General features: G+C 38.2%; 1 protein-coding gene across 17 annotated transcripts in view; it reads right to left on the bottom strand.

Moving 5' to 3' along the window:
- Positions 1-21,984, bottom strand: part of STPG2 (sperm tail PG-rich repeat containing 2) — a 630,294-nt gene that overhangs the window by 221,481 nt on the left and 386,829 nt on the right. For 9 of the 17 annotated variants that reach the window (XM_086406653.1, XM_086406673.1, XM_086406674.1 and 6 more), the window contains one exon: positions 14,323-15,077. The exons of the other annotated variants lie outside the window; for them this stretch is intronic. In XM_086406653.1, coding sequence (XP_086262779.1) covers positions 14,871-15,077 — 207 coding nt within the window. In that variant the 3' untranslated portion in view covers positions 14,323-14,870. Of the gene's footprint in view, positions 1-14,322; positions 15,078-21,984 lie in introns of those variants that run through there. 17 annotated transcript variants of the gene reach the window in all.

The raw sequence follows: 21,984 nt of genomic DNA on the forward strand, positions 1-21,984 counted from the left end.
TTAAGAATTGTGGAAATTATTATCATCATTTTAAACATGAGGAACCTTAGGATTAGAGAAGTTAACTAATCTGACCAAGATTTTAAATGCAGTCTTAGAGCTGGGATTCAGATTCAAGGCAATTCGATTCCAAAGGCCTGACTTATGCCAGCTCCATTCCATACCCCCCACCACAACCACCACCTCCAGAATTACCACCATCACTGCAGCTATCACCATGACCACAAGCTCCCCATTTTTTGCCTCAACTTGTGTTTCTGAAGAAATAGTTTCCAGAGCACAATTAGAGTAGTAGTAGTTATAAGGACATGAAGTTAATATTCAAAACATACACTTGAAAAAGAATTTTCAATGGTAGAAACTAAAAATATATATTTTACCACACTACCCAGGAAATTATTACCCAAAGTAAAATGAAAGGACCACTGTAATATGTAATAGTGCTTCAATTTATATGGAAGTATGTCAACTACTAAAATACTTCAAGAAGCATTTTTGAGACTATGAAAATATAAATAGAAGGGTAAATGGGATAGTATTTTAAGTATAGGTGCAGTCACTTACTCTTTTGTATCTTGTGGCATTTGAAAATGTATGACCTAATGCAATTAGCAAGCAAGTATACAGTAAGAATTCGGTGTGAAAAATAATTAGGTTTATTAGGAATAAATGAATCCCAAAGCTCTAATCTATTTTCACATTTTAGGACAAAGAAGGCAATGCAATACAGGTTAACTTTCAAAATATATTTCACTTGCAGTTAAAGCCTGTTAATGAGAGAGCCTTATTAGGTAAAATGGTGTCACACTTTGACATGACACAGAAAAAACATCGACTAATAGATGGTTTTCAAAACTTTCATTCCTTACATTTATTTGCATCATATAACTACATACCAAACCAAGCATAACAAGGGAATTTTGACACTATTATACTTCATACAAGGACATTTCAAGTAAAGAAACTTTGGGAAATGATGACAGGTGTCTGCATTGCACCATCCTCTCATTACTCTCCACAGGTCTCCAGATTAGCCATTAATTACTTAATGAATTGTGCACATATGCTCAAAGATACCATAACAAGATTGTTTGCTGTGGTATTTTTATGCAAAGCAAAAAAAAGTAAACCAACCTATTTGTTCCTCACTAGAAGAATGGAAAGCCATGAATTACTCATATAACAGAATGTTATCAATAAGTAAAAATAATAAATAAAATCTACATATTTTGACATGAATACATCTCAAAAAAAATTAAGTCAAAAGACACAGTTGCACATATGTAGTATGTGTCAATTTATGTAAAAAAAAATTAAAAATAAGGAAAAGGGTATCAGGAGGACAAAAGTGAGTACAGCATTCAAGGCAGCAGTTAAAACCAAAGTAAAAGAAGAAAGACACAGAGATACAGCATATTCTTGGAATAGGCAGCAGTCCTCCATAAGAAACTGTCAGGAAAAGACGCTAGAAAGATAGACAGTCCAGACTGAAATGTTCTGATGGCTGTGCTAAAGAATTCGGACTTCACTATGTTGGAAATGGAGAGCCAGAAAAAGTATTCAATAGGAGGGTGAAATGAGTGGATCCATGCCTTAGAAAGATGACTGACTATCATATGCAGAGGCTGGTAACAGAATTAGGAGCCTGTTAAAATAATCCAGGTAAAGAACAGTATGTGACTTTCTCTGAGAACAGTGTTTGTTTTATCAGCATTATTTCAGGAGCAGATCTCAGTAGAAGACTAGAAATGTATACACAATCTCACAAGAAAAGGGGAATTATAAAAAGTTAGATTAAGTGGTATAAAATGAGAATAAAGTTATGATATCTGAGATGAAATCAGGGTAAGATAGAACTCAGGCAACCATCTGTAGACTGATAATAAAGCTGCAGGCAAAGGAGGAAACCTCATGGAAAACAGCACCATCAAAGAGGTGAAAGAAAAAGAAGCAAGTATTGCTTCAGAAACAAAAGGGAAGAAAATGTATTATTTAGCAAATGAAGAGACTAAATAAATGTATTTTAAAGATCTTTCCAGGCCTCTTGGTTCTTACCTAACAGATTTTTAGTTAAGAAAATACTTCACAAACTCTGACCTAGCTAGTCAACAAAATATATATATATTCTCTTGTGTCCTGGCTCATGAACTCTTAAAGATCACCAGGTGAAAGAAATCAAAGAGGACACTAATAGATGGAGAAATATACCATGTTCATGGATTGGAAGAATCAATATAGTGAAAATGAGTATACTACCCAAAGCAATTTATAGATTCAACGCAATCCCTATCAAGCTACCAACAGTATTCTTCACAGAGCTAGAACAAATAATTTCACAATTTGTATGGAAATACAAAAAAACTCGAATAGCCAAAGCAATCTTGAGAAAGAAGAATGGAACTGGAGGAATCAACCTACCTGACTTCAGGCTCTACTACAAAGCCACAGTTATCAAGACAGTATGGTACTGGCACAAAGACAGAAATATTGATCAATGGAATAAAATAGAAAGCCCAGAGATAAATCCACGCACATATGGACACCTTATCTTTGACAAAGGAGGCAAGAATATACAATGGATTAAAGACAATCTCTTTAACAAGTGGTGCTGGGAAATCTGGTCAACCACTTGTAAAAGAATGAAACTAGACCACTTTCTAACACCATTCACAAAAATAAACTCAAAATGGATTAAAGATCTAAACGTAAGACCAGAAACTATAAAACTCCTAGAGGAGAACATAGGCAAAACACTCGCCGACATACATCACAGCAGGATCCTCTATGACCCACCTCCCAGAATATTGGAAATAAAAGCAAAAATAAACAAATGGGACCTAATTAACCTTAAAAGCTTCTGCACATCAAAGGAAACCATTAGCAAGGTGAAAAGACAGCCTTCAGAATGGGAGAAAATAATAGCAAATGAAGCAACTGACAAACAACTAATCTCAAAAATATACAAGCAACTCCTACAGCTCAACTCCAGAAAAATAAATGACCCAATCAAAAAATGGGCCAAAGAACTAAATAGACATTTCTCCAAAGAAGACATACAGATGGCTAACAAACACATGAAAAGATGCTCAACATCACTCATTATCAGAGAAATGCAAATCAAACCCACTATGAGGTACCATTTCACACCAGTCAGAATGGCTGCGATCCAAAAGTCTACAAATAATAAATGCTGGAGAGGGTGTGGAGAAAAGGGAACCCTCTTACACTGTTGGTGGGAATGCAAACTAGTACAGCCACTATGGAGAACAGTGTGGAGATTCCTTAAAAAACTGGAAATAGAACTGCCTTATGATCCAGCAATCCCACTGCTGGGCATACACACTGAGGAAACCAGAAGGGAAAGAGACACGTGTACCCCAATGTTCATTGCAGCACTGTTTATAATAGCCAGGACATGGAAGCAACCTAGATGTCCATCAGCAGATGAATGAATAAGAAAGCAGTGGTACATATACACAATGGAGTATTACTCAGCCATTAAAAAGAATACATTTGAATCAGTTCTAATGAGGTGGATGAAACTGGAGCCTATTATACAGAGTGAAGTAAGCCAGAAGGAAAAACATAAATACAGTATACTAACGCATATATATGGAATTTAGAAAGATGGTAACCGGAGACCCCAGTGGGTTGCGAGGCCGCCCAGGGTGGCGGCAGCGGCGGCAAGAAGAAGGACTCTCAGGGGTTCACGGGCTCGCCGGCGCACCTCATTATCAAGGATCTTGGAGAGATTCATTCAAGGCTCTTAGATCACAGTTATTAAAAAAAAAAAAAAAAAAAAGAAAGATGGTAACAATAACCCAGTGTACAAGACAGCAAAAGAGACACTGATGTATAGAACAGTCTTATGGACTCTGTGGGAGAGGGAGAGGGTGGGAAGATTTGGGAGAATGGCATTGAAACATGTAAAATATCATGTAAGAAACGAGCTGCCAGTCCAGGTTCGATGCACGATACTGGATGCTTGGGGCTAGTGCACTGGGACGACCCAGAGGGATGGTATGGGGAGGGAGGAGGGAGGAGGGTTCAGGATGGGGAACACGTGTATACCTATGGCAGATTCATTTTGATATTTGGCAAAACTAATACAATTATGTTAAATTTAAAAATAAAATAAAATTAGAAAAAAAAAATCACCAGGATGCATAGGTTACAGTCTATGTATAGTGTATTTAAAACTAGATATAGGTCTGAAGGAAGTGACTAATAATGCTGCAATGAAAGATAAAACCTTATAGAATCAGATATGGGAGTATAGTCTGAAGCATAGTAAAGAAATCAGAAACATACCGATAGAATGTAGTTTTGACTTGATTAACACTAATGCTCTATTTAATTTTCATTGTAATTTTTCTTTTGGACGCTTAAGTCATTATAATGCTAAGAAGGTTATCCATTTTAAAATAGTTATAGTAAAGCAACTCTACATGTGCAGTAGCCAAATTTAATATAACCAATTAAATTTATTCTCAATGTGTGGAAGGCTTCTCATTATAGACAACTGCTATGAAAAGTACATTTTTATAATCACTATATTACTAAAACTTAAAGAGAAAAAGATCTTTTATAATATTAAAAATAAAACCCTATCAACCAAGAAAAACAAACTACTTTAAATTGTTGATAACACTTTCAATGCATAATTACAGTCCTAATCTTAAGAATTCATTTTAAAAATATTTAACATGTTTTCATAACATTAGATATGTTTCATCCCTGTGGTTCCAGTGGTTTTCTCAAGACACTCCCACATGGACAAAATTAATAAATAATAATAAAATAAGCCTAAATATAGAATTAAATAAAATATAATTTTCCAGCAGTTCCTGAAAGATTCAATAATTTTCAAACAATTATTAAAGAGGAATCGGTGCTTAGTCATGATTTGCTCATTAAGTTATTTTGCTCAAGTATTGAAATAATTATTCAGATAGTTTATATACTATAGCGTTTCTTGAAACAGAACTCTGAGACTCCTTTTTAATCTAAATAGTGCAACTAGAGAAAGCATATAAGTAAAACAATGAGCTGTGGACCACAGAGCGTTCCTCTGAGCCCTTATGCTCTTTTCTCTTATTCTGATAAATTTATTCTTAACCTTGCCTATTATTACATAAGAAACCACTGCTGAGAACTGCAGTTAGCACAGCAATGAAACTTTAATATCACCTTCCCTGTTACAAGTTGTGTGATTTTCTGTCATTACCAGTATAGCTTAGACTGAGATATGAAGGCAGGTGCACTGACACATTGGATAACCATATACTATTTAAAGGACACAGGAGTAGTTTCACAGGAGGGGAGAGAAGCCCCACAACAGGTCCCATGTCATGTCGTCAATCACAGGCCTGCCACACTAATGACCAAGGAGATGCAGGGCGCCACGGCAATGAGGACATTCGTCTCCTCCTCTGGAAAAGGCGTGCCTGTATACCACTGCGCTCTGTCTTCCGCTGCTTCCCGCCTCCCTGGCTTTTGTTCTCCCTGACAGTGAACGCGATCCTGAGAATGCGACCTATCCATCATCCTTTCTTCCTGAAAGGCACCTTGACTATGGTTAATGACTGTAATAAGACCAAACAATACATACCAAACCCCAAGCTCTTCTATTCAGCGTCTCTGAAAATGGGCTCCATTGAGACAACAAAAGGACCGAAGGATTGCACTAGAAAGGCAAGTATTTCATAACATCTCATTTAATTTGTTGCTCTGCTGCTGCTGCCGCTGCTGCTAAGTCGCTTCAGTCATGTCCAACTCTGTGCGACCCCATAGACGCCAGTCCACCAGGCTCCCCGGTCCCTGGGATTCTCCAGGCAAGAACACTGGAGTGGGTTGCCATTTCCTTCTCCAATGCATGAAACTGAAAAGTGAAAGTGAAGTCGCGCAGTCGTGTCGGACTCTTGGCGACCCCATGGACTGCAGCCTACCAGGCTCCTCTGTCCATGGGATTTTCAGGCAAGAGTACTGGAGTGGGGTGCCATCGCATTCGCTGAATTTGTTCCTCTAGTTCACATCACATTCAGAGAGGAAATGTAACTGAAAAGTGATGGGACTGAATATCTTGTGTGGATCATAAAAACAGCAGCAGTGTATGATAAGTAAACATTCTACACATGTATAAACTTAGACACTCAAGCCTTGTACATTTTATTGTGAACCCCATATTACCAGCACACACATTATGGAATGTTTTTAATCAAAACAAAAAAAATGTGAGAGATATTTTTATAAAAAAAAAACAAAAAACTATCCAGCAGCTATTACTGCTACTGGTACTACTTCCTTAAGCAGTTCTTTGCAAAACACTACCCTCAGCATATCCATCCCTTTTGTCTTGTCACTTTAATAAAGCTGTTGTTGTTGTTTAGTTGCTAAGTCCTGTCCAAATCTTTTGCGACCCTTTGGACTGTAGCCCTCCAGGCTCCTCTGTCCATGGGATTTCCCAGGCAAGAATCCTGGAGTGGGTTGCTATTTCCTTCTCCAGGGGATCTTCACAACCCAGGGATCGAACCCATGTCTCCTGCATTGGCAGGTGGGTTCTTTACCACTGAGCCACCAGGGAAGCCTTTAATAAAGCTTTGTTGTTGTTGTACTTCAGTCACTAAGTCATGTCTGACTCCTTGTGACCCCATGGGCTGTAGTACATCAGGCTTCTCTGTCTTCCACTATCTTCCTGAGTTGGCTCAAATTCATATCCATTGAGTTGGTGATGCTATTTAACCATCTCATCCTCTGCTGTCACCTTCTCCTCCTGTCTTCAATCATTCCCAGCATCAAGGTCTTTTCCAGTGAGTTGGCTCTTCGTGTCAGGTGGCCAAAGAATTGAAGCTTCAGCTGTATATTGCAATAAAGCTATATATTACAACTAACTTTTAAACCAGCCACCTCCATGCTCTACTCATCTCTGGCCTAAGCACACTTTCAAATCTTTTGATTACAAAATGTCTAACCTGTTGACTCTCTCCGAAGATCAAAAAAGTAGAAATGAATAATTAACAGATGACTAGATCTTATCCCCTGGAGAAGGAAATGGTAACCCAATCCAATATTCTTGCCTGTGAAATCCCATGTACAGAGGAGCCTGGTGGGCTATAGCCTATGCAGCCCAAAGAGATGGATACAACTTAGCAACTAAATAGCAAACATCTTTTCCCCAGCTTCCCTTTCAGTAAACTTGTGAACAGACTGTGAACAAGATAGCTTTTAAATAAAGATCACAAGGAGTTGACACATCTGGACACAGCGGGAAATAAGGAGCAGGCTGATTCCCTACCTGAGTGAGTGAGATTGTTTCTCCTTTTTCCCTTTAAAACTTTCATGGCCGAGCAAAATCTTCAGAGTTGGTCTGGGACAAGAATCTGTCTTCTCCCCAGACGTCTGGCCTTCAGATTAAAGCAATTTTTCCATTCCTCCTGGCACTTGCCTCTCAAGGACTGATTTTTGAGCAGCATCTGGACCTGAGTTTAGTAATACCACTACCACTATTATTATCATTTTTACTACTTGTATTGTTGCTGCTGTGATAGCTACGTGTCTGGCACTGTAAGGTACTTCCAGGATATATAGAGCTAAAGGAAAGGAATTTTAGGGGTGGATCTCAAGACAACATAGCTGAGTTTATCCTAAGGAGTTCTGTATGAACTTGAACTGCCTAGAGCAAGAAGACAGGTTCCCTGGTGGCTCAGATAGTAAAGAATCTGCCTGCAATGCTGGAGACCTGGGTTTGATCCTTGAGTTTGGAATATCCCCGCAGAAGGGAATGGTTACCCACTCCAGTATTCCAGCCTGGAGAATTCCATGGACAGTGGAGCCTGGCAGGCTATAGTCATCTTTTCTAGTCATAGGAAGGTATCTGATGATGGTGTGTGGAAGACACCAAAAGACTGTAAAATTCATGTTAAAAATCTGTTAGTGGGATAGGGGAGGCATCCAGTTACTGGGTTCTATGTTATGTTTAAATCCAGGAAATCAATGCCTTTTTGAATTTTCCCTGTTATCTCTATATTTGCAGCAGTTTCTAAACCTGAGCAAAAATAGGTACTGGGTATAATACAACTTAATGTTTGGAAAAAAAAACTAGTACATGTGATGTTTTCAAAAATGAGCGAATTAGAATCACTAGATCTACTGTAAATAAGCCTGTAGGGGAAAAAGTCCTTGATACATTCCGTCTAAGAAACAAACAGAAGCCGCTTACAGAAGGAAGTTACAGGAAAAGATATCAGTGCGTTTATAGTTGATACTACAAATATGGTAGGTAAAATCAGCTTCCAATGAACAATCGTATTTACAATCTTAAATGAAAAGGCAGATATTTCACACAGACTTTTTAACATGTAGTCCTCTATAATAAATATTTAATAATTTCACAGTCACAAGTAAACAGCCCTTGGGACTTTAAAAACAAATGATTCAATATTACTTTGCCTTTTGTAGCTGATAGATTTAAAGAAAAATTCAAATTTATGAAAACTAAATAAAAATAAACATACATTTAACTTAAATATTTTGGTAACTGTTATACAAATATTCATCAATTCCTTTTTTCATCTAAACAGATGTAATGATTTGCTCAGGGCTTGTCTTAAAGCACCAAGAGTCTTGCATTCTTTCAAAAGTCTTCATTAAACTGTCAAATGAGGCTTGTACCCTCTGGCTTCAGTTATATTTTCTACCAGGATTAAATTAAGAATATGAAGTTTTATATTGTTTTTCTTTTCACCTTGGCAGGCTCCTATAACTAACTATGAAAATAATTAAAGTGCAGAAACATACATGATTTTTCTATCCTATCCTATCTCTTTATCACAGTGTAGAACACATCTGACATTTTGTAATACATGTACACACATATTTTAAGTATATACTTTTGTAATCAGTTTATATCATCTGAATGAAATTTCTCATTTTGTGTTTTAAATTTGAATTTGCTTGAAAGGATGATTTAGTTCATCATAAATTACCCATGTCAAGCAGTTTATCACACATGTACTCAAAATATCCAACAGGATATCTAACAATGACCCAAAGGGTTTAGCACAATGTATGCATATTATAATATATTCTGATTAAATCGTTTAAGTCTAGTCCATAAGGGATATTTCTCTCTGAAGTTTCTATCAATGGACTTAGCCACTCACTGATGATCTCTCCCTTTTTTGATCTTCTCTAATGCTTATCATTCATACCACTTGTGAAATGTTAACTAGTCTCTGCTAGGATAGGTCCTGTTCATCTAACCAGACTGGAAGTTCTTTGAGAGCAAAAGTGCCTTACTTTGTTGTATCTCCAGTTGTAGATAGCAACAGGGGATTCATGTAACAAAGGTTCAAAATTTTTTTTTAAATCTGATGATAATGAAAAAAGGAGGAGGAGGAATAGAAGGGGCAGAAGCAGAAATTTAGGAAATATATTATTATAAGGATATTGAAAATTTAAAGTGTAATTCATAAAATTCAGAACATAGGAAGGTAAGACTCCGGCTGGTTATTTTGGGAAGGTGATAATATAGCAGCAAATTGGTCAAAATAGCTCAAACTACTAAAGCAATAATCACATTTTACTTGGGTATGCTCATTTCACATATAATTTTGTGGACCCTAGACTCAGTTTTTCACCCTCAAAACAGAATAGCATAATGGAAGGAATGGTACTGAATGCTCTGCAACCAATCCTTTAAACATATCCAGAGTTATAGAATGAGTGAACATTCAAGTTACCCTAACTTCAAATGGTCAGTTCCTTTTAACACAGTGGAAAATCCCATGGATGGAGGAGCCTGGTAGGCTGCAGTCCATGGGGTCGCTAAGAGTCGGACACGACTGAGTGACTTCACTTTCACTTTTCCCTTTCACGCACTGGAGAAAGAAATGGCAACCCACTCCATTGTTCTTGCCTAGAGAATCCCAGGGACGGGGAAGCCTGGTGGGCTTCCGTCTATGAGGTTGCACAGAGTCGGACACGACTGAAGTGACTTAGCAGCAGCAGCAGCAGCAGCTTTAAGCAGTGAGGCACTATATTTCTATTGATAACATTAAAAGAGACTAACCAAAGCAGGTATTTATTCATTCTCACACTTGAAACATTTATATTTCTAATAATTTTGATCTAAATCCTGAAATTCAAATGTTAGATAAAACAAAATTCTTGATATAATAGTGATGATAATATACTTAGTGGAAACAGGGTGCATTAGATTAGAGCAAAGAAATATTTAGGCTTACCTCAGTACTGCCACTAACTAACCGTTACGACCTGATAATACTTTTCATATATGAACCTGGTGTGATACACAAATATTTTAATGCTAATGCAATATAGGAAGCAGAGGAGGGAGGGAGGAAGGATGGAAGGGAAAGGAGAAGGAAAGGAGGGAGGGAACAGAGACAGGACGCACTAGATTAAAAGGCAGTAAAACCTTAGTCCTGATTTCAGCATTGCCACTAACTCAATAACATGACCTTGCAAAGTCACTTAAACTTTGCAGATTATGGTGCCTCAACATAAAATGATGGCATTTGGAGGGTGTATTCTCAAAGGTTTCCACAAATTCTAAAATGCTATGTCTTATTAAATTAATCAAAGTTAAATCATTAGCTGTACTGCTATGCAATATTCTTAAATTGTAAAGCAAATGACTTGTTTCCCTTATAACCAGAGCAGACAAAAACTTGCACTTTTAAATTTTTCTGATGGTTTTTTGTCTCATATGTAAGTAGTTTCATCAGAAGACAAGAAGAGGTAGTGCTACTCTGAAAAAAGAGAATTACTCATACGAGCAACTTTCTGAATTAGCCATTTTTATTTCAATCTTTAACAAATTTAGATTGGTAGTTTTCCATTTTTTTCCAAAATTAAAAGTATGAAGTACAGTTCTTTTTCTTGAAAGCCAATTACCTAAGCATTTTAGGCAATATGGATACTGTCCTAAAGCAATAGCCTTAAAGGATATTTAGGTACTATAGTTCATAAGCCATAACAGGCTCTTTGCAACTCAATATTGTTACCGACCCAGTAAAAATGCTTGAAAGGAACTCTAAAGTGGTTCGATGTGTTGAAAAGTTGAGTAGTATGACACGGCATTCACTGCTTTTTTAATAATGCTGCCATTTTCTTAGCAGATGATGCAGAACCAATTATAGCTATCATAACAATTTAATCATGAAAAAATGATGATGACTAAGTTGTAATAGCCTGACCAATTTACTGTAGTTTACAAAGCCAGATTTAATAGTATTTTTTTTTAACACTCTGAGACATACCTGTATTCTTCAAAAGATAGTGTAGCAGAGACTGCTAATTGGTTTTAATATCCTAATTTTTAGCTGGGCCCCTTACAGCTGAATGTAGCCATGTATCTAAACCACTGGCTTTGTAAAGAAAATTGTTATCCAATTACAACAGTAACATCTTGTAGCAAATTTGGGGGATATTTCCTTCAAGAGAAGAGGGGACACCCTTCCCCTCACCCTCTGGTACATGGAACAAGATGTGATGTCTGATAGCCCTTTTGAATCAGAAAGATAAAGGCCACAGGCCAGGACTGCTAAATGATAAGCTGGTTGAAGCCCATGTACCTGGTGACTTTGTGGATTCTCTGTAAGAGCACCAGACTGCCTGTCTCTTACATGAAAGAGAAAGAAATTACTACAGCTATTTTGAGTTTTCTTCCATACACAGCTGAGAATGTGGTTCCTAGGCCGCCTCAGTCTTGTCCGACTCTTTGTCACCCTATGGACTGTAGCCCACCAGGCTCCTCTGCCCATGGGATTCACCAGGAAATGATTCTAGAGTGGGCTGCCAGACTCTCCTCCAGGGGATCTTCCCAATCCAGGATCAAACCTGCGTGTCTTATGTCTCCTGTGCTGGCAAGCAGATTCCTTACCAATAAGTATTTCTAAGATCAGGAAGTTATTTTAGTTCTCATTAAAACTGTAAATAAACATATCTTAAAGAATCAAGAAAAATCATACTAATCACCATTTAGTGAGAAAAAAATAGTAAGAGGAAATGCTAGATATTATAGGAAGGATATACCTCAAAAATACCCAAATTTCACTTAATCAGACATATTTAGCACATAATCTAAATATAAGAGTACACTCTACACATGGACATCACCAGATGCTCAACACTGAAATCAGATTGATTATATTCTTTGCAGCTAAAGATGGAGAAGCTCTATAAAGTCAGCAAAAACAAGACAAGGAGCTGACTGTGGCTCAGATCATGAACTCCTTATTGCCAAATTCAGACTTAAATTGAAGAAAGTACGGAAAATCACTAGACCATTCAGTTCAGTTCAGTTCAGCTCAGTTGCTCAGTTGTGTCCAATTATTTGTGACCCCATGATTCACAGCACGCCAGGCCTCCCTGTCCGTCACCAACTCCTGGAGTTCACTCAGACTCACATCCATCAAATCAGTGATGCCATCCAGCCATCTCATCCTCTGTCATCCCCTCCTCCTCCTGCCCCCAATCCCTCCCAGCATCAGAGTCTTTTCCAATGAGTCAACTCTTCCCATGAGGTGGCCAAAGTACTGGAGTTTCAGTTTTAGCATCATTCCTTCCAAAGAAATCCAAGGCTGAGCTCCTTCAGAATGGACTGGTTGGATCTCCTTGCAGTCCAAGGGACTCTCAAGAGTCTTCTCCAACACCACAGTTCAAAAGCATCAATTCTTCAGCACTCAGCTTTCTTCGCAGTCCAACTCTCACATCCATACATGACCACTGGAAAAACCATAGCCTTGACTAGACAGACCTTTGTTGGCAAAGTAATGTCTCTGCTTTTCAATATGCTATCTAGGTTGGTCATAACTAGATAGTTGACAACTAAAATGGTTATAAAATTAAGCTTCGTTGATCCCTACCATAGCATCCAATTTCTCCCATAAATGTTTTTTGCACTGATGAGAGCATGTCCTGGGATAAGGCAATGGCAACCCACTTCATGGAAACTCCCATGGGCTGCCATCTATGGGGTTGCACAGTCGGACACGACTGAAGCGACTTAGCAGTAGCAGCAGCAGCAGCAGAGCATGTCCTGAAATATTCTAATAAGTTTCCTTTCCTCATTTCTGTATAGAACATGAAATGAGCCTATTCATATCAGAGGTCAAAACCCCTGCTCAATTAAACATTCTCCACATTATCTAAAACTTGTATTTTCTCGTTAAGAATGGTTGTTATCTTAGACCTTTTCACTTCGGTTTTACTTCCATTGGCACTAATAGGTTTCTCTTTGGGTCTGCATTTGTTCAGAAAATACCATTAGAGTAGTTACTATGTTCCTGCATATGAGAGACAAATAGAAAATCACCTGTTTTAAGTGAGATGCAGATGCCAACATCCTAACAGTGGGTAATACTGTATACGCTTGAGGAAGAATCACATACTATAGATTTTTTAAAATTCTTAAAGTCATTGAAGCTTTCAGGGATAAATTCATTAAAGCCAAATCCCTATATAGTTGTGATTACAGTTACTATGTATGTATTAGCCATGTACAAGATGGTCTTGGAGGCTAGGAAAGCATAAGGAAGAAATGTTGTTTTGTTATTTTGTTGTTGAGGGCCTTATGAGTAGCATAGTCTAATCATCAAGAGTTAACTTTTTTGATAAAACAGACATTGGAGCTCTACTAACTTTTTTACCTCCTCCTCCTTCATTCATATCCAGAGAATTTGAAAACTGAGCCCCAAACTCCCCATATTTAAAATGGGGCTGTTAATAGGATCTATTTAATTGTACATTTTAAGTGTTATGAAAAAAGTAGGTATGCTGGCTAGCCCATAGTAAGTGCTGATTATGTTATTTATACTTGTATTTTAATCTTTTTTTTTTTTTTATCATTGGTAGGCTCTATTTTAAAAACAAGAAATTTTGTAGGTGTAATCTGTTTTTGTTTAGTCGCTAAGTGGTGTCCAACTCTTTTGTGACTTCATGGACTGTAGCCCACCAGGCTTCTCTCTGTTCATGGAATTTCCCAACCAAGAATATTGGAGTTGGTTGCCATTTCCTTCCCCAGGGGAATCTTCCAAACCAAGGGATTGAACCCATGTCTACTGCTTGGCAGGTGGATTCTTAACCACTGAGCCACCTGGGAAGCCTGTGTAATCTATTAGTAAGTACTTAATTTTGAATTCTATTGTATTTGCATATAAATTATTTCAAAATGTTTGTGTGTTAACTATTCCTCTTAAGTGGATCTTTCCTTAGTTTCTTTACTATATATTAGCAGATAAATTGTTACTGGAAACTGTCCATGTCCGTGATGCTGAATGAGAATGAGGAGGCCAAGTGTTTGAAAATAAAGGAAAGAGAATTTTATTGATTTGCCAATGAGGAGGGTAGTAGACAAACACCTTAAGAATTATTGTCCTGCCTTCTAAGAGAAAGCAGGTGTATTTAAAGAAAAGTTTGAGGGGCTTTACGTGACCATTGCCACATACAGTTTTGTTGAGATTGGTTATTTCATGATATTATCTCCGTCTGTTTCGGTCCTCTGGTTGTTTAAGACCTCTGGTTCCAGTCAACATATTCCATTTTTGATAATCTTGGTTTGCTGACTTCATGGCCTTGAGTTTCTGTGGTTAGGCGGAACAAATAGAAACACTGAGAATGCTTACCCAGGTTCAGTTCAGTTCAGTCGCTCAGTCACGTCCGACTCTTTGCACCCCATGAATCGAAGCACGCCAGGCCTCCCTGTCCATCACCAACTCCCGGAGTTCACTCAGACTCACGTCCATTGAGTCAATGATGCCATCCAGCCATCTCATCCTCTGTCGTCCCCTTCTCTTCCTGCCCCCAATCCCTCCCAGCATCAGAGTCTTTAGCAATGAGTCAACTCTTCACATGAGGTGGCCAAAGTACTGGAGTTTCAGCTTTAGCATCATTCCTTCCAAAGAAATCCCAGGGCTGATCTCCTTCAGAATGGACTGGTTGGATCTCCTTGCAGTCCAAGGGACTCTCAGAAGTCTTCTCCAACACCACCAAAGTACTGGAGTTTCAGCTTTAGCATCATCCTTCCAAAGAAATCCCTTCCAAAGAAATACATCCTTCCAAAGAAAAACAGAATACAGTAAATTTTGTTTTCTTTAATTTTAAGTGTGACTAATGTCACTAGGTTCTCAATATGTTCATAAACTGACATTCTAAGTTTAGGATTTAATTTTGAAAGTCACTACTTTTATGGAATTCGATAGCACACATCTTTTAACTCAGTTTCTACAGAACTGGAACCGACTCTGTAAGCAATTCAGCAATTTACAAAAGGCATAACTTAAAAAAAGTCAAATCAGAAGCCAGATCTTTACTAGTTACCATCTTCAGTAAAAAATAAAATTAACATAGGTGTTGAAACAGGCTTATATGAGATTCAAAAAAGATTTCTGTGATAGAGTTACTCTAACATTATTTAACATATTTGCTCTGTTTAAAACCTTGTTTCACTTTTTTGTGATATAACAATAGAATCACCTAGAAATCTGTAGCACCATTACCAGCTTAGCATTTGTAGACAGGGCTGGTTGTTCAGTTCAGTAGCTCAGTCGTGTCTGACTCTTTGAGACTCCATGGACTGCAGCACACCAGGCCTCCCTGTCCATCACCAACTCCCAGAGTTTACTCAAACTCATGTCCATTGAGTTGGTGATGCCATCCAACCATCTCATCCTCTGTTGTCCCCTTCTCCTCCTGCCCTCAATCTTTCCAGCATCAGGCTCTTTTCACATGAGTCAGTTCTTTGCATCAGGTGCCCAAAGTAGTGGAGTTTCAGCTTCAGCAACAGTCCTTCCAATGAATGTTTAGGACTTATTTCCTTTAGGATGGACTGGTTAGATCTCCTTGCTGTCCAAGGGACTCTCTCAAGAGTCTTCTCCAACACTACAGTTCAAAAGCATCAATTCTTCAGTGCTCAGCTTTCTTTATATTCCAACTCTCAAATCCATACAGGGCTTCCCTAGTGGCTCAGATGGTAAAGCATCTGTCTGCAATGCAGGAGACCCGTGTTCAATCCCTGGGTTGCAAAGATCCCCTGGAGAAGGAAATGGCAGCCCACTCCAGTATTCTTGCCAGGAAAATCCCATGGACCGCGGAGCCTGGTAGGTCCATGAGGTCGCAAAGAGTCGGACACGACTGAGCGACTTCACTCAAATCAAAATCCATACAAGACTACTGGAAAAACCATAGCCTTAACTAGACAGACCTTTGTTGGCAATGTCTCTGCTTTTTAATATGCTGTCTAGGTTGGTCATAACTTTTCTTCCAAGGAGCATGTGTCTTTTAATTTCATGGCTGCAGTCAGCGTTTGCAGGGATTTTGGAGCCCCCAAAAATAAAGTCTATCACTGTTTCCACTGTTTCCCCATCTCTTTGCCATGAAGTGATGGGACAGGATGCCATGATCCTAGTTTTCTGACTGTTGAGTTTTAAGCCAACTCTTTCACTCTCCTCTTTCACTTTCATCAAGAGGCTCTTTAGTTCTTTGCTTTCTGACATCAAGGTGGTGTCATCTGTTTATCTGAGGTTATTGACATTTCTCCTAGCAATCTTGATTCCAGCTTGTGCTTTATCCAGCCCAGAATTTCTCATGATGTACTCTACATATAAGTTAAAATAAGCACGGTGACAATATACAGCCTTGACGTACTCCTTTCCTGATTTGGAACCAGTCTGTACTGATGGCATTAATAGTCTCATTAGAATTTAGCAATGATGGAATTAATCATTTGAGTCAAATGGTATTTTTCTAAATAGCCACTAATAATAGAACACTTGCTTATACAATATTATAGAAAATGTTCAAGATCAAATTCCTAATATTATAAAGCAGACATTTCTCTACTTTATGGATTTATGGGCTCTTTCCTATTAGTTACCCCTATTTTTTTCCTATTGGTTAAATGCAGAAAGTTTATTTTATCACATTTCACAAGTTATATACATCATAGTGAGCTCTCTACTGGACATCCAAAAGAGCTCAAACTTCAAAAAATATGTCATTTTACAGAAGAATGTGGCCAAGATAGTCAATATTATAGCCTCAAAAAATTAATGATTAATCTACCTCTATCATCATCATAAACTGACAGATGGAAAGCATCTTGAGAACCTTTTATTCATGAAGAAACATAAAATCACATTTACCTTTTCTGTTTTTAAAATCTGAAGTGAATGAGCATTGCTACTATTCCTCTTATCATTTAACTATTAATGGATGTTCTGATAATATTTGTAGGTACTCTGAACTGTGAAAGCTTAGAACGTTCTATAAGATCTTCCATCCTTGTTGAGATCATATCTAACCTTCAGATACTATAAGTTTCTGCCCAAAGTTAAAGTTCTAATGCAAACTTCCATAAAACTAAAAAATTACAAAAATTATTATTACAAGGATGACCATCTAATCTTATGTTTCCAGCTTGCAATAATTACCTGGAATATTACTAAGTTGATTCTCCAATACAAATATACTTTGAATAAACACACAGAAAAATTCCACAAATAATTTCTTATTCTCAAATTTTGAACTAAATATCCCCCCCTTTACTTTCTCATTTTTAATACAGGCATGGTTTGTAATAATAACAACTAACATTTACTAGCTGGCCAGTACAATTCTAAGTACTTTAAGCATATTAACCTGGTGAACTAAATTAGCAGAATTTAGTTAGTAACTAAGTCAGTGAATCTTCAAAACTAACATAAAGAAAGCATTACTATTTTCTCCACTATTATTATCAGATGGGGAAACCGAAGAACAGAAAGCTTACGTAGCTTGCCTACAGACATACAGGTTTATGTGGGGAAATTTAAACTTGAATACAGGAGTCATAGTTTGAGTCCTCAGAGCAAATCACTATTCTACAATGCCTATTAATTTTATAAAGAGAAAATAAAAACTTAATTATAAAAAGAGGCAACTGAAAATGAGCCACAGTGGTGGGGACTATGAAAACTGGAGAGAAGATGATTTTTTTAAGTGGTAGCTACTAAGTAGCTCCAGTCAACCAGATGCAGTAGAAATGCAATGGATTGGGATTTTATTTTACTCACAAGTTAATTAGTTAGCTTGTTACTATTTCATGATGCTGGCAAGAACAATGATACTCCTGGGTCAGAGGAAAAGAAATTTGTGACCTGAGGTACATCAAACAGCCTGATTATCAGCATATTTATGTCAGTCCACCTTCCCTGTCACTGGTCCTGGCCCAGACAAACATGTGGGTTTCTAAATGATGCATACACAACAAACAATACTTACTCAGAAGGAAGGAATTCAGTCACTAAAGAGTTCCATTTTATATTTTCATAATTACACAGATTAAGTGACATTTTCAAGAGAGCTGCGCCTTATAAATTAATAAATTTTAGACTTATTTATAATTACCAGCCTTGTTGACAGATCAGGTTCATAGTGTTATAAAAGCATTTCAAGGGTAAAGATTCTGTCTGGTAAATACCACTAGTGTGATTGCAAGGATGTCTGTTTTTAACATGTTTATAAGATCTGACCAGAAGAAAAATCATAAGGTCACATTAACAGATGTGGAAAAAGCATTTAACAAAATCCAGACTGTTCATGATAAAAAGTGAAAAAGTGTTAGTCTTTCAGTCATGTCAGACTCTCGGCAATCCCATGGACTATAAGCCTGCCAGGCTCCTCTGTCTACCGAATTCTCTAGACAAAAAATACTGGAGTGGGTAGCCATTCCTTTACTCCAGGGGATCTTCCTGACCCAGGGATTAAATCTGGATATCCTCCACTGCAGGCAGATTCTTTACCATCTGAGCCACCAGGGAAGTCCATAGATGATAAAACTCACAGCGGACTAGGAATAAAAAGGAAACTTCTGAACTTGATAAACATCTACTGCTACTGCTGCTGCCAAGTCGCTTCAGTCGGGTCCAACTCTTAGCGACCCCATGGACTGCAGCCCACCAGGCTCCCCCATCCCTGGGATTCTCCAGGCAAGAACGCTGGAGTGGGGTGCAAGTTCCTTCTCCAATGCATGAAAGTGAAAAAGTGAAAGTGAAGTCGCTCAGTCGTGTCCAACCCTCAGCGACCCCAGGGCTGCAGCCTTCCAGGCTCCTCCATCCATGGGATTTTCCAGGCAGGAGTACTGGAGTGGAGTGCCATTGCCTTCTCCAGATAAACATCTACAAACCCCCCTAAATCTAATACTGTGAAAAACTATATGCTTTTTCCCTATAATCAGGAACAAGAGACAGCTGTTCCTGCTTACCATACTTATTTAATATTGTACTGTAAAAAGACAACCAAGTAAAGGAATATTGATTGAAAAAGAAGCAAAATTCCCTTTTCAGGAAAATAAAACAGTTGTCTATGTAGAATATCTCAAAGAATCAACTAATAGCAAGGCTACAAGATATAAAATTTATATGAAAAGTCAGTTGCTTAACTATATACAAGGAATGAATTATTGGAATTAGAAATCAAAGACACTGCTATTTGCATTAGTATTCAAAAATGTGAAATACTTAGGTATAACTCTAACAAATATATACAAGATTTATATAAGGAAAACTACAAAATTCTGATGAAAGAAATTAAAGTTGATATAGATAAATGGAAAAATATCCCAAGCTAATATTGTGTGGATCACAATAAACTGTGGAAAATTCTTAAAGGTATGGGAAAACCACACCACCTTACCTGCCTCCTGAAGAAAGCTGTATACACGTCAACAAGCAAAATAACCAGACATGGAAGAACAGACTGGCTCAAATTTGGGAAAGGAGTACTTCAAGGCTGTATATTGTCGCTTATTTAACTTATATGCAGAGGACATCATGTGAAATGCCAGGCTGAAGCACAAGCTGGAATCAAGACTGCCAAGAGAAATGTCAATAGCCTCAGATATGCAGATGACATCACCCGAAAGCCAGAAAGCAAAGAGGAACTGAAGAGCCTCTTGAAGAAAGTGAAAGAGGAGAGTGAAAAAGCTGGCTTAAAACTCAACATTCAAAAAACAAAGACCATGGCATCCAGTCCCCTCACTTCATGGCAAACAGATGGGGAAACAATGGAAACAGTGACAGACTTTATTTTCTTGGGCTCCAAAATCACTGCAGATGGTGACTGTAGGCATGAAATTAAAAGACACTTGCTTCTTGGAAGAAAAGCTATGACAAACATGCTGCTGCTGCTGCTAAGTTGCTGCAGTCGTGTCCGACTCTGTGCGACCCCAGAGACGGCAGCCCACCAGGCTCCCCTGTCCCTGGGATTCTCCAGGCAAGAACACTGGAGTGATGACAAACATAGACAGTGTTTTAAAAAGCAGAGACAGCACTTTGCTCACAAAGGTCCATGTAGTCAAAACTATGGTTTTTCCAGTAGTCATGTATGGATGTCAGCTGGACCATAAAGAAGGCTGAATGCCAAAGAATTGATGCTTTCAAACTGTGGTGTTGGAGAAGACTCTTGAGAGTCCCTTGGACTGCAAGGATATCCAACCAGTCCATCCTAAAGGAAATCAGTCCTGAATATTCATTGCAAGGACTAATGCTGAAACTAAAGCTCCAATACTTTGGCCACCTGCTGGGAAGAGCTAACTCATTGGAAAAGACCCTGATGCTTGGAAAGATTGAAAGTAGAAGGAGATGGGGGTAACAGAGGATAAGATAGCTGGGTGGCATCATCAACTCAATGGACATGAGTTTGAGCAAATTCTGGGAGACAGTGAAGGACAGGAAAGCCTGGTGTGCTGCAGTTCATGGGGTCATAAAGAGTCAGACACAACTGAGTGACTGAACAACAACAACAAAGACAATGTTAGTAAAATGAAAATTCTTACCTAAAAGGCTATAGATTCAATGCATTTGCAATCAAAATCCTAGAAGTCTATTTTGTAGATATAGAAAACCCGATCCTAAGGTTTATACAGAGAGGCAAAATGACAATATTATGGAATATTATTATTCTATAATAACCTAGACAATACTGAAGAACAACAAAGTTGAAGGACTAACACTCCCAGCTTCAAGACTAATGATAGTTATCAAGACTAATGCTAGTCATGAAGACAATGTGATATTGGCAAAAGAATAAACAGATCAGTGGAACAGAATAGGCTGAAAATGCTTCCATACAAGCATAGTTTAATTATCTTTAGCAAAGGAGGAAAGGTAATTAGGTGGAGAAAAAATATTCTTTTCAACAAATGACTCTGAAACAAATAGACATTAATATTCAAAAAATTTAATCTAGACAGACTTTATCAGTTCGGTTCAGTCACTCAGTCGTGTCCGACTCTTTGCAACCCCATGAATCGAAGCACGCCAGGCCTCCCTGTCCATCACCAACTCCCGGAGTTCACTCAGACTCACGTCCATTGAGTCAGTGATGCCATCCAGCCATCTCATCCTCTGTCGTCCCCTTTTCCTCCTGCCCCCAATCCCTCCCAGCATCAGACTCTTTTCCAATGAGTCAACTCGTCGCATGAGGTGGCCAAAATACTGGAGTTTCAGCTTTAGCATCATTCCTTCCAAAGAAATCCCAGGGCTGAGCTCCTTCAGAATGGACTGGTTGGATCTCCTTGCAGTCCAAGGGACTCTCAAAAGTCTTCTTTAACACCACAGTTCAAAAGCATCAATTCTTCGGCGCTCAGCTTTCTTCACAGTCCAACTCTCACATCCATACATGACCACAGGAAAAACCATAGCCTTGACTAGATGGACCTTTGTTGGCAAAGTAATGTCTCTGCTTTTCAATATACTATCTAGGTTGGTCATAACTTTCCTTCCAAGGAGTAAGCATCTTTTAATTTCATGGCTGCAGTCACCATCTGCAGTGATTTTGGAGCCCCCAAAAAGAAAGTCTGACACTGTTTCCACTGTTTCCCCATCTATTTCCCATGAAGTGATGGGACCAGATGCCATGATCTTTGTTTTCTGAATGTTGAGCTTTAAGCCAACTTTTTCACTCTCCACTTTCACTTTCATC

Source organism: Bos grunniens, chromosome 6, assembly GCF_055505025.1.
Source record: "Bos grunniens cultivar Pamir isolate PY7600 chromosome 6, Bosgru_T2T1.0, whole genome shotgun sequence".
Taxonomy (NCBI): domain Eukaryota; kingdom Metazoa; phylum Chordata; class Mammalia; order Artiodactyla; family Bovidae; genus Bos; species Bos grunniens.